The sequence below is a fragment of the Ochotona princeps genome, chromosome 2, assembly GCF_030435755.1.
Source record: "Ochotona princeps isolate mOchPri1 chromosome 2, mOchPri1.hap1, whole genome shotgun sequence".
Taxonomy (NCBI): Eukaryota; Metazoa; Chordata; class Mammalia; order Lagomorpha; family Ochotonidae; genus Ochotona; species Ochotona princeps.
This window is the reverse complement of record NC_080833.1, coordinates 115440615-115454386: the sequence shown is the minus strand read 5'-3', so window position 1 is coordinate 115454386 and position 13772 is coordinate 115440615. Positions and strand designations below refer to the sequence as shown.

Sequence of the window (13772 nt, the reverse complement as noted above, 5' to 3'; positions counted from 1 at the left end):
GGGATTGGGAGGCTGGGCATGGTTCAACCCCTTATCTCCTCCCTTCCCTCAGAAACAGAAGGAAGTAGAAAATTTGGAAACAATGATCACACCTAATTTTCCCTACCCTCAATCCTTCCCACCTTGATCAACTATTTAAACCTCATCAAAAATAAAGTTAAAGGAAAAAAAATAAAAATAAAAATTACTTGGGATAGGGGCTGGTATGGTAGCACAGCATGCTAACCCGCTGACCTATATCACCAGCATCCCAAGTGGGAACAGGTTTGTGTCCCAGCTGCTCCACTTCCCACCCAGCTCTCTGCTAGTGGCCTGGGAAAGCAGCAGAGGAACACCCAAGTTCTTGGGCCCTTGCACCTACATGGTAAACCTGAAAAAAAAAAAAAAAAACAGCTTCTGGCTCCTGGCTTTGGACCAACCCAGTTCTGGCAGCTGCTGCCATTCGGAGAGTGAACCAGTGGATGGAAGATCTCTGTTTCTCCTCTCTCTCTGTAAATCTACCTCTCAAATACAAATAAAGGAATCGAAAACGCATAAACAAACACACACCTGCTGAGCCATGCTCCTGATTCACCCCTGGGTTGTGCTTGCCCCAGTGTCTTCCCTCTTGGTGAGCATCCTGTTATCAGATGCTAAGCCTACGACTGCAGTACTGCTCTCCTAACACACATTCAATCATCAGCAAAAACCACTGAGTCTACATTTCAGTAGCAGGCTTTCTTTATCTCTCCTGCTCTCTAAGTAAAATGTACCTTTCAAATAAAACTTAATAAATCTTTAAAAGCATAAATGTTACAAAAAATTAGAATGGAAAAGTTACATCATAAATTTAGAACACTTTATAAAGGTTATAAAATTCTGACTTAGAGAATCTGAACTTAATCCCGTAAGAAATATTTTTTTTCAGTAGTCAAATAGTACTATTACTGGCATCAATTAATTATAAGAGGCTTTGTCTGTATTCCCTTCTTCCTCACTCCCCATCCTCAAATAAATGGAAGACATACACAAATCTGTTACAATACCTTCTCTCTAGGCTTCGCTATAAAACAGACAAGACTCAGTGCCACATATTAGCACATGCTCAAAAACAATCAGTGCAGTCTTCAGATCACGCAAAGACATTGAAGTGCTAACTATTGTGTGATTCGCGTTTCTGAAACCGATAAACTGCTCAGAAAGGAACAGTTTGTCTTCTTGTAACAGGCAAGCTCTTCAGTCATTCAGCCAGTATGAAAGCAGCGTATTCTCAGGAATACAGCCCACTTCACACACTAGTCATTCTAACGTCAGACTTGTACTTTGTATAGTTGTGTTTTTAATTACTTATGAGAACTAAAATAAGGTTCTTCTAAATTTTAGCCTTTAGGGAGACACAAATCCTTCTGCAATCCTGATGACAGCTAAGGAGTCTGGGGAAGTCGCCACCAGGGTCTAGATTGCTCGGGGAAAGGGACTTGGGGGAGTTCAAGGAACAGGCTACTGTACTTGCAGGTGAGGAATGACTTTAGGGGGACTTCCAAGAATCAGGAAGTGTGCCGAATCTAGGGGTGGGTTGGGTAGAGCACCCATGGGTGTGTACATGAGCCAGACTGGATGCAGGATGTGCTGAGCTAGAGTGCAGTGCATGCCAACACATGCAAAACTCAGGGTGGGGGGTAGGCCTTGGCTGGGTTATTGGGGGTTTCCCCAACTAGACTACAGCACCTACTGGTGTGCATAAGGGCTGATTCATGGCAGGCTGGGTTTGGCTAGGCTGCAGAACCTGTCAGTTCATATAAGAGATGGGGCTGAGGGATTGAACTGCCCAGGCAGCTGCATCCACAGGTATGTTCATAGACTAGTGCAGGTGATGGACTGAACCTGACCCTGAACTAGCCGGTAAATACAAGAGTCAGGTCTGAAGTCACCCCAGGCAAAGTGTTTTGGGATATTCCCTAATTAGACCACTGGACTCAGATGCAGCCACAGGGAAAAATCATGGTATGTTGTCCAATGTTGGAGTACCCATATTGGGACCAGGCCTCCTCAGCTGCTGATGGAAATGTAATGGAGGGCCTGGCAGCGTGGCCTAGCAGCTAAAGTCCTCGCCTTGAACGCACCGGGATCCTATATGGGTGCCGGTTCTAATCCCAGCAGCTCCACTTCCCATCCAGCTCCCTGCTTGTGGCCTGGGAAAGCAGTCAAGGACAGCCCAATGCTTTGGGACCCTGCACCCACGTGGGAGACCTAGAAGAGGTTCCTGGATCCCGGCTTCGGATCGGCGCAGCACCAGCCATTGCGGCTCACTTGGGGAGTGAATCATTGGATGGAAGATCTTCCTCTCTGTCTCTCCTCCTCTCTGTATATCTGACTTTGTAATAAAAATAAATAAATCTTTAAAAAAAACTTTAAAAATGAAGAAGTGTAATGGAAAGCATACACAGATGCTCAAAGAGGACATGACAGTCAATTCATCTAGGCCAGCAGTGGATGTCGAGTACCTCAGCAGAGGATGGAATGAACAGGTTGGACAACTCTCCTGGCCAAGCTTTGCAGACAGTATCTGGGTCTGCGGCTAAGGTGACCTCTGTCAACCAAAAGACCTTTGAAAGATTTTCTCAAGCCTGGAGCAACATAAGTGACAATGTGTCAGAACTATCAAAACCACTCAAGTTAAACCCTCAGAATACTCCTCCCCACATCAGGGTCTCTAAGGCATTATCAAAGGACCGCTCCCAACCCCAGGGGCTGATGTAATTTGTCAGCAGGGAGTGGCTGACCCTTTCCCATCACTGAGATGCAGGAGAAAAAGAAAAAATAAATAAAAATAGAAACATTTATCCCTCCTTCCTCCAGACCTCAACCTTCCCCACCCTAATCAGAGGCCAACATGGGCGTGTATCCCTCTCAACTATGAAAATCATATTAAAAATAAAATTAAAATTGAGAAAAAGAAAGCTAAGGAGGCTATTCCTAGAAAAGTCCACATATCAACAGCCACTAACCTTTCACCACACCTTCAAGGTTTTCATGAGTCCTTTACATTCGTACGTTCATTTATAGAACATGCAAGAACTTTCAAGAAGACTCCTATTTTTTTTATATTGCAAATGCAGCTCTTTTGATATTATGCTGAGAGGGAAGGTATGTTTCCATCTATTCTGTTGGTAAGGCCTGATGGATGGAGTGCAATTTTTCCTGATTTTATCCCTTTAATCTTCTAGCTTTTCTTTTCATCAACTACTGATGGACACACAATAGGAAAAAAAAAGCTAGCAAAGTACCAGGAAATTAAAAAGTTACTGCAAATATACCCATAAAAGTTACTGCAAATATACCCATAAAAGCAACCGTGACACTGGTGTTCATTTATGGCCCAGGCCTCATTAGCACCTTGTCCTACGCAGTGCCAGTGAGCTAAGCAAGAAGAGAAAGCTGCACACATTCTTTTTGTATCATGTGACACATTATCAGTATGAACATGATGATGACTATCCAACCTAAGAGATTACCATCTGCAAGGAGTCCCATGATACGCCAAGTCTCCAAGTTTGAATTTTAATCCTAACCTAAATTTCTTGTAGAATAACAAGCATGGGACGCCCTCTAGTGGCTGAGATACAGAATCACAAATTCTTATCTAGTAGAAGATCCACTTCAAGCTACCTAATGTCCAGCTCAATATCAGCTATATTAAATCATGTGGACTCCTCAGAGATTAAGAACCTGGCTCAATTCTTTAATAAAACATACCTATTTTACCTGAAATAGATTTTATTACTTCTAATACTAACATTCCTTAAAAACATATTTGAGGGCCCAGCACTGTAGCTTAGCGGCTAAAGTCCTTGCCTTGCATGTGCCAGGATCCCACTTAAGTGCCAGTTCATATCCCAGCTGCTCCATTTTCCTTCCTGGTCTCTGTCTGTGGTCTGGGAAAGCAGTCGAGAACTGCTCTATGCCTTGGGACCCTGCACACACGTGGAAGACCCAGAAGAGGCTCCTAGCTCCTGGCTTCAGACTGGCTTAGCTCTAGCCGTAGCAGTCACTTGGGAAATGAACCAGCACATGGAAGATCTTTCTCTCTTTCTTTCTGTAAATATGACTTTCAATAAAAATAAATAAAGCCTTTTAAAAAAAATTTAAAAATCAATAATACAAACAGAATAATACAGAATCAAGAATGCTTCCCAGACTTCCTGCCTCATCAAAGTCATATAAAAACAAAAGTCCAAAATGAGTGTTTTTATAACTCTAACTGTAAGATAAAAAGAAGTATCAGCTATAGCTGATCTGGAGGGCTATCTCCCAGTCAGGACAGGAGCCACATAGCTACTACTCATCCCTGATATTCCCAGAACCAAAGAGAAGTCCTGACTATTCTACCTGCTCAAAATAACACCTGAATTAAAACAAGTCATATGGCACAAGCCTTACTGCCCTTCTGATAAACAAACACCACCTCATATCTGCCAAGTACCTTTCGTGGGAGCAGGTTGTATGCTGATAATTGGTTGCTGCTTTGCCAGTGGCATAAGTGTTGGTAGTGTCTGGATAATGATGGTTTTCGCTGAAACACTGGAGTTGGTTTGAGTCTTGGGTGCTGCTGGAAGGATTAAAGGCTTGGGCTGAATTGAAGGTTTTGAATTCATCTGAATTTTTTTCTTTGGAGTCAGTCCATTTTCTAGAGAGAAAAATAAACCAACCACAAATCAATCTAAAATTAGTTAAGCAAGCTCTAGAAAATCTAGAAAACAGATCATGTCTCACATTTTGCCTGTACATTATCTTCTGAGTAACCATCTTTAATCAAAGTTCAGAAACAGCAACTCAAAATCCAGATGGACTAAGGAAAAATCCTTAACCTGGGACCTTCCTTTCTGGCCAAGCTGCTGTCTTAGAAAGGGGACATAAGAACTGACAAATGATGATAGCTACAGCCACTCAATGAAGCTTGGAAATTAATTATGAAACCAACATTAAGGTAAATGGCCTTCACATATAATATCTTTAAGTTACATCTTAAAATCGCTCCATTTTAAATTTTCTCTTATAAGGCTGGCATTTTGGAAAAATAGGCTAACCAACAGCCTGCATCATCAGAATCGTGTATCAGAGTACTGGCTGAAGTCCCAGACACTCTGCTTCCAATCCAGCTCCCTGCTAATGCACCTGGGAAAGCAGTGGAAGATAGCCCCACTGAGCCCCTGTCATTCATATGAGAGACCAGAATGCGGTATCACAGCCTGAGCCAACCCTGGCCAGGCTCAACTGTGGCCATTGAAACCATCGTGAAAGTGAACCAGTGATGGAAGATCTCTTTATCTCCCTTTTTCTGTCACTCTGCCTTTCAAATAAATATTTTCTTCTTTTTAAGATTTATTTCTTTTTATTGGAAAGGCAGATTTACAGAAAGGAAAGACAGAGATCTTGGATCTGCTGATTCACACTCCAAGTGGCCACAGCAGCCAGAGCTGACCAATCCAAAGCTAGGAGCCAGGAGCTTCTTCCATGTCTCCCACACAGGTGCAGGGTCCCAAGGCTTTGGGCCGTCCTCAACTGCTTTCCTAGACCACAAACAGGGAGCTGGATGGGAAGTGGGGCAGCTGGGACACAAACCAGAGGCCAAGTGGGATCCTGGCGCATGCAAGGGAAGGATTTAGCTACTGAACCATTGTGCTAGGCCCAAATAAAACTTTTCTCAAAAAAATCTTCAAAGAAAATTCTTCTTCTTCTTCTTTCACAGTAATCACCCATCACACACACACACACACACACACACGCAAATCGGTCTACTAATTTAAAAAACAACAAGCTAGCCTAATAAATATAAGCTTAATCCAGCATTTTCTTCTAAGAAATGGAACTCCAAGATCAGTCTCAAATAAAAATAACGTAAGTTAGGAGATGCGGTTATACCAGTTTTAGTAGTAAGACCAATGACAGGCTTATCTTCCCTCAGTGGCTCTGCTGAGGAGGGACTGTGACCACTTTCCCCATACAAGGACAGCGGAGACATCTGGGAACTAGAAGACAAATCCAACTCCTCCTGTAACAAAATATAGTACAAGTGATTGCAGAAGAGTATACTCCTTGAGCAGAAATTGCTTAGAAAGAGAAGGCAGACCCATATAAAAACAGAAAAATACTTTAAGGCAAAGTGTCATACAGTTGCACGAGAAACTATATATACCAAATGCTAAATGATTACAAATAAGCATCATCCATCAATACCAAAATGTGGAATATATCTATGCCAGCATCTTATACTAAAGATCATAGTCATTGATCTGCTTCTACATTTTCAACATTTCCTCCCACAGCCTTTATAGCTTGTTTGGTTCCCAAACACGCATCACTACACAGCTACAGTAAAGATGTCAACATCTGTCCCCAATAATCTCTTTTTCTCAATCTTAAAAGCGTCTCAAAATAAGTTTACTCTTTTCCTATTTATTAACACTGTCTTTGTCTCAAAAGTTCCAAAAGAAAAACAAACATGGACAATATGCATGTAGTCTAGTAGTTAACTGTCAGTGGTGGGCACTGCGATGCAGTGAGTTAAGCCACCACCTGGGATGCCCAAACCCCAAATCTGAATGCAAAGGGTAGAGTTCTACGCTGCTTCCTAATAATGCACACTCCGGGAGGCAGCATATAATGAGTCAAGTACTTCGGTTCCTGCCACTCTGTAGATAGAATTTCTGATCCATGGCTCCATTTTGGCACTGCCCCAGCTGTTGCAGGCATCTAAAGATTGAACCAGTAAATGGAAGATGCATGGATGGATGGATGGATGGATGGATGGATGAAAAGATAGGTCTGCCTTTCAAATAAATAAAAATAAATACATACATTTTTTAAAAAGAGACTAATTCAGTCTTTCATGTCCCACACTGAGGAATCAGGATTTGATTCCCAGCTCTAGCTCCTGGCTCTGGATTCCTGCTAATAGGAGAGTGGGAGACGGCAGTGATGGCTCAAGTAGTTGGGCCCCTGGGACCCAGCTGGGAGACCTGGAGAACATTCTGGGCTCCCAGCTTCAACCCTGGTCCATCTCTGGACAGTGCAGGCAGGTGGGGATTGAACCAGCACACAGAAGCTTTTTCTTTCTTTCCGCCTGTCTCTCTCAAATAAGCAAACAAGACAAACACCTAAGTGAGAGGGGTATTTAATGGATGAGTATAAAGAAATATCTGACAATATTCTCAAAAACTCTTCAATAGTCAGTAGATTTTGTATCCATCTCATTTTGCTAGAATGAAAAAACTTAACAGGCTAAAATTAGCTTATCTTTAGATGGAAAAAGACTGTATATATGATAATGGAATAGACATAACCTCTACTTCACATTAGCTTCAAAATAATCTATAAGATTATTAAGACACAATTTAAGAGCATGTATGTTGGCTTTCAGAATGAAGTAGGGTCTCTTATATAAAAACATCCAGAAGCCATAAACGAAGAAAAGCAAATCTGAAAAACAACGAAAACATTTAGCAAAGAAAAGCAGTCATAAACAAAATTAAAACATACTGGAAGAAAACATCTGCCAAAAACAGCCAAAAAGAACAGTTATTTCACCGAAAAGGCAATACAAATGGTAGCCAAAGACAAATTTCAACTTTTTTATCCATCATAAAGAAAAAATTAAAATGAGCTATTGACAAAGAAGAAAAAGACACTCTCGGTCCTACTGGTGAGAGCGAGGACTGCTTTCTTCATTCTTCCCTAACAACTACTACATATACAGCTGAGCGATGTGAACCTTACCTAGTGTACGACATAATATGTAAGTATCTGATAGAAACCAAAGAATACAAGACAATGACACAAAAAAAGACTATTAGCTCCATGGTCTTTGAGTTTTAAAATTGATACATTGAATAAAATTCAAATACTTCTGAGAACAACTCCAGAAAACAAGGAATAGAAGAACACTTCCTCTATACTGACAAAATATATATGTATAATTATACAGCCAAACACATGCCAGTTATGAGACATTAAAAACATTACCATTAAAGTCAATAAAAGAAGCAGACACCTGCCTTTCCTGGAAGTCTAGCCAACATGATTACACTAGAAAATAAAGTGGAAGGAATAAACAGGGATGAGTATTTGGTGTTTGCCACTTAAGGCACCTGCATCCCGTATCACAGAGTGCGTGAATCGGATCCAATTCCAGACCTCTCATCAAGACCCTGAGAGTCAACTGAAAGAAATGTGAGTATGAAAATGTATAAACAGTCAGAAAATAGAATTTAGATAGTAAATATTTCATTCACATTACCAATAATAATTTCAAAATACATAGTAATTTTCTAAAAAATGTACATGAGCTGGGGAAGGTGCAGTGTGGCAGGGTAAGACTGCCATCCCGTATGTGCCTGGGACCAGTCCCAGCTGCTCCACTTCCCATCCAGATCCCTGTTAAATATTAAATATTGAATAAATATTTTTAAAAGAAAGAACATAAATTTTGTCTTTAAAATTATATACCAGGTAATATCAAATGGATCAGAAATCTTAATATTAAAATAAAGCCTCATGATAAATGTATTAACCCACTTAGAAAGTATTCTTTCCTGTATCACTTTTTCCCATCACTAAGGACTAATAACCTCAATACATAATAAAATACCTACGAGACTGAAGGAGAATAAGGGCCAAAACTATTCAACAGAAAAATGAACAAAAATGTACACAACTAGATGGAACAGAATAAAACTACCATCAACTCAGAGAGGTAGGCTGGTGAGAGTCCGAAGGGATAGCTGGGGGTGATATTCACCAGGGGTACAGCCTGGCATGAGGAGTCAGAGCAGGGTGACAAGGGCATGAGCCCGCAGGACAGCCTGATATTGGATGTCAGGGCCCAAGGGCAACCTGTTCAAAGACACAGGAACTAGTGTGTAGGGAGTCCCACTGGCCAAACCCAGGACAGAAGAGAACCAGAATAAGTAACAACAGTAATGGATTAAGACCTATAGAGTGGGGCAGAAAACAGTGAGTCTATACTGATATTAACAAATGAATAAACAAAGTTTGATAAGGAATAGGTTATTTTTACATAGTTTGAAAGCACCCCCTCAACTCCTCTGTTAAGATGCAGTTCCTGCTGGTGAGCACAAGAACCAAGGCTGGGAGCAGCCCAGACCAGGCCAGGTTATACTATTTGCCAGCATACATGAGTAAAGTCTGGGGGCTGGCTGGGCTGGACCAGTTAGTTCATAGTACCCACTGGCAGACATGAGAACTGGGACAGGATGTGGGACAGGCTGGGTTGGGCCACTACACCAGCCAGTTCACATTAGGACTGGAACTGAAGGTGGACTAGGCTGGGCTAGGCTGCAGCACCTGCCAGCATGAGCTGGAAATGAGAGCAGTTCAGGCAAAGCCAGGCTGCAGCACCTGTTGGCAAAACTTCAAATGAGATGGACCATGGCAGACTGAGCCACAGCTCCCCCCAACACACATAACAGTTGGGTGGAGGGGGCGCAAGCCCAGTAGGGAGACAGCAGGGGCTCCCTTGTTGGGCCACTGTTCCTGCTGTTGAGCACGAGAGCTGGGACTGGGAGCAGAACAGGCTAGGCAAGGCAACCAAATCCACTGGTCTGCATGGCAGCTGGTTTAAGGGGAGAGCCAGGCTGGGCTAAATAACTGTATACACTGGTGTATGCGTGAACCAGAATAAGTGCAGGTTGGTTGGGCTTTGCTGCAACATCAGCTGGCAAGCTTCAGGACTGGGGGCGCAAGTTCTATCAGGCTAGACAACAACCACCTGGAAAGTGCAAGATCCAGGGCTGGGAGGGGACCTAGTAGGAAAATGGTAGTGGGCCTGGCTGGACAGGCAGTGGCAGCTGCCAACATAAATGTGGGCTGAATAGTGGGGTTGGTTGGGCTGATCTATGCTGCAGCACCCAAGGATGTGTACAAGAGCCAAATGGAATTCAGGACAGACCAGACCAGTCTGCTATACATACGGACATGTGCAAAAACTGGGGCTGGGGGCGGGTCTGGTGGAGGTTATTGGGGGGTCACTCTGACTAGGCTGTAGTTCCCACTGGTGTGCATGAGAGCCAAGTGTATGGTGGGCAGTGTTGGTCTGGACTGCAGCATATGAGATGGGCTGGGCACAGTATCGACTAGGCGACTACAGTGTAAGCTGATATGGATGACAAACTTAGTCAGATACCCATACTAGCCCACACACAGTAGTTAGGTCTGGTGTAACCTCAGATGAGGTTTCTTTCTGGAATCCCCAACTGGAGCTGGTTTCACAACTCTAATCCAAAGAAAATCACAGGACCTTTGGTCTGAATCACGCAATTTTTAAACTAGTAATTGTGAACTAGTCCAAGTGTCAGAATTGAGCCTCCTTGGTTGCTGCAGCCTGTGCTGAGGACAGCATGCTCAGATACACATGGGAGACACGACAGTTCATTAAGGTCTGCCAAGGATATCTAGTATCAAGGCAGAGCATGGAGGGCAGAACAAATGGCACAACTCTCCTGGCCAAGCTTTGACAGCAAATATCTGGGTGAGTGGAGACTAAGGCAGAGCATGTCTGCCAAAGGACCTTGGAAAGATTTCCTCAACTCTGGAGCAACAAAATCAACAATATCTCTGAACTATCGAAACCACTTAAGCAGTACCCTCAGAACATGCTCCAGTCAGGGACCGTAGGATGACATCAAGTGGCCATCCCACACCCTGGGGTACTGATACAGTTAGGCTGGGAGCAGTCCTCTCCCCTTCTGCCCACCCTCCCTCAAGATACAGGAAGAAAAAAAAATAGAAGCGATGGTCTCATCTACTCTCCCCCACCCTAATCAGTGGTCCACATGGGCAAACATAGATCTCAACTACATAAACGCCATCAAAAATAGAATAAATTTATTTACTAAAAGAAAGTACCTCCTCACATGCTTATTCTATGGCAAAGCAAGAAACAGCAACTTCATTGTAGATTAACCTGGCAGACGCCATCTATCAAGTGGTCAAAATGAGTAACAGGACTAGCTGAAATCCTGTCATCTCAAGCGAGTCAGATGGGTGATTACATCATCTATGACATCCCTGCTAGAAGACAAAACTGAATCTAACCCTGAAATCCATCAGACAACCCTAGCAGAGGAACAGTCTACAAAACAGCCAGCCTCTAATCCAAAAGTGCCAAGGTCAGGAAAGTCAGAGAACAATGGAGAACTGAAGATGGAAGAGACAAGACAATCAAATACAGCGAATGACTCACAACCGGGACCTTCGGCTGATCTGAGGGACAGCTCGGGCACAGTGGGTGCACTTCACATTGGAACTGAAGATTAGATGCCAATCATATATTAAGTTTGCTGTGCTTTGTACTGACACCTGTTTTGTGGTATATAAAGAATTGTCCTTGCTTGTAGGAAAAAGACACTAAAGTATTTAAGAGTGAGAGGACATAAACTAACTCTTAACCAGATCAGGGTAAAACAAATTCTTTGTAATGTACTTGCAACATTTTCATAAATTTGATATTGTTCTAAACAAACAAAAATATGTACAAAAATAAGAATAAAAATATAACTTTTTGGCTACAGAATTAATTTGGTTATAGAAAACAAGGAATACCTAGGGGAAATAAGCATCAGAAATAAAGCTAGAGGACAAATGACAAACTGGGAGGAGATGAAAATGCAGTTTAGAACACAAAGACCACAAAGTACTAATAATCCCAATACATAAAAAAGGGAGAAAGACCAAAACAGTCTAACACAAAAAGAGAACAAAGACACAAACTGATAGTTGATTCTAAAAGATAAATGCACTTAACCCTTAATTATGCAAAACATATAGGCAGATATTCAACTGCACTTACAGTGAAATTACTACCAAGTTAAATGCACTGTGGCACGATGATTGGAAAGCAGGCTTTCATACAGGCTAGTGAGAATGTCAAATTGTGCAGCTGCTATAGAAGGACATTAGGTCACACCTTGCAAAACTACAAATGTATGTGATACTTCCGAAAGTTTGCAGTAAAATGGAATTACAATACAAGTTCAATTTCACACGAAATACTAAAATACATGCATACAAGAGATCTTCAAAAAGTCAATGCTTTCATGTGTTTTATGAAAAAGCTGTGCATAGATTTGAAAATGATTTGTGTTAAAATGAATGTGTCTCTTTCTAATTCCATTTTTTCCACAAATTTTGGAATGTCCACATACTTACCCTGGTCCCAGCAATGCTATTTCTTGGAACACATTCCAATATATCTTGTAAACAGTATAAAATAATTCTTAAAAACAGATTATTTACCACAGCATTATTTGACTTTGAAAAACATACAGATGTTTTTCAGTAGGAAGATAGTCATATAAAGATAGATATATCACATGATCGTTTTATGAAAGCATAAAAAGGAATGAGGGGAATTATAGATCCTGAAATTAAAGTTCTCTCACTAAGCCTAAAAAACAGATGCAGCACAGGGAACACAGTAGGCTATGTTTTAAGTAATTAAGAACAGAAAGGACAAGGAATAGAAACTGGGCTTTCCTGAACACTTTATTATTTACTTTTAAAAAAGATTTATTTCATTTATTTAAAAGCAGATTTACAGAAAGAGAGAGAGATAGAAAGAGAGGTTTCCCATCTACTGATTCACTCTCTAGTAGCCTCACTAGCCTTATTCACTAGCCTTGACAGCTAGGGCTGGGCCAAGCCAAAGCCAGGAGCCAGGAACTTCCTCCGGGTCGACCACATGAATAAAGGGGCCCAAGGACCTGAGCCATCCCAGGAGCATCAGCAGGAAGCTGGATTGGAAGCGGAGCAGCTGAGACACATCCACGCTTACATGGGATAAGGGCACTGCAGGTTGCAACTCCACATGCTAGGCTGCAATGCCAGCCCCCTTATTACTTATTTTTAACTTCAAAAGCAAATTACATTTTTAAAACTTAAATCAAGCCATGGGCATTTAGCCTGGCTGTTGAGGTGCCCAAATTTCATATGGCAGTATCTGGGTTCAGCTCCTGCTGCTTACTCCAATTCCCACCAGTGTGCATCTTGGGAAGCAGAGGGATGCCTCAGTTGGGTGCCTGGCCCCACATGGGAAACATGGATTCAGTTCTGGCTATTGGTTCTGGTCCGGGTCCAACACAGGCCATTTTGAGCTTCTTCTTCCTCTCCCCCCGACCCCTTTCTGTCTGTCTCTCAAATAAATAAACAAATAGATAAAATTGTGAAACCACAGATATTTCCAATAGTGTCAACAAGAGAAAAGTTTCACAAGGGAAGTAATTTTTGAAGCTAGAAGAATAAGTTTTCCAAGAGAAGAAAAACAACAACAAAAAAAAAAAAAAAAAAAAAAAACCCTGAGCTATGTGTGGTAGAAGACGATGTACAAAGCCTAAGGCAGTAAGACAGAAACCTCACTGCTCTTGCTCCGCGCAGTGTTTAGAACAGCGTCAGCACAGTTACCAACTGAGTGAACTACCCAGGAGCCTTCAAAGGCTCAAGCTAGGTCGAGTATGAAGGCGGGAGGCAAAGGGGAATATCAGAATGTAGAGGAAACAGGCTCCAACCACAGAAGACTTGGTTCACTGTAATTGGAGTTTCATCCTTGCTCGAGTTGTCAAGTTACTAAAGGATTTAAGCAGACTGACACATCAATTCAGTGATTTTGAAAATTTTCCCTTTTAAGATTACTCTGCTAAGAAAGATTGGGAGGAGCCTCTATTGTGGCCCAAGGGGTTAAGACACTGCTTGAGGCACTGGCAGGCAGGTATCCCATATCA

General features: G+C 42.0%; 1 protein-coding gene across 1 annotated transcript in view; it reads right to left on the bottom strand.

Moving 5' to 3' along the window:
- The window catches only part of ATF6 (activating transcription factor 6), a 148849-nt gene that overhangs the window by 111568 nt on the left and 23509 nt on the right, over positions 1–13772 (bottom strand). The window contains exons 6-7 of the mRNA XM_058656206.1: positions 5902–6031; positions 4463–4666 (exon numbers count right to left, since the gene is read on the bottom strand). Of these exons, the coding sequence (XP_058512189.1) occupies positions 4463–4666; positions 5902–6031 (334 nt within the window). The remainder of the gene's footprint in view (positions 1–4462; positions 4667–5901; positions 6032–13772) is intronic.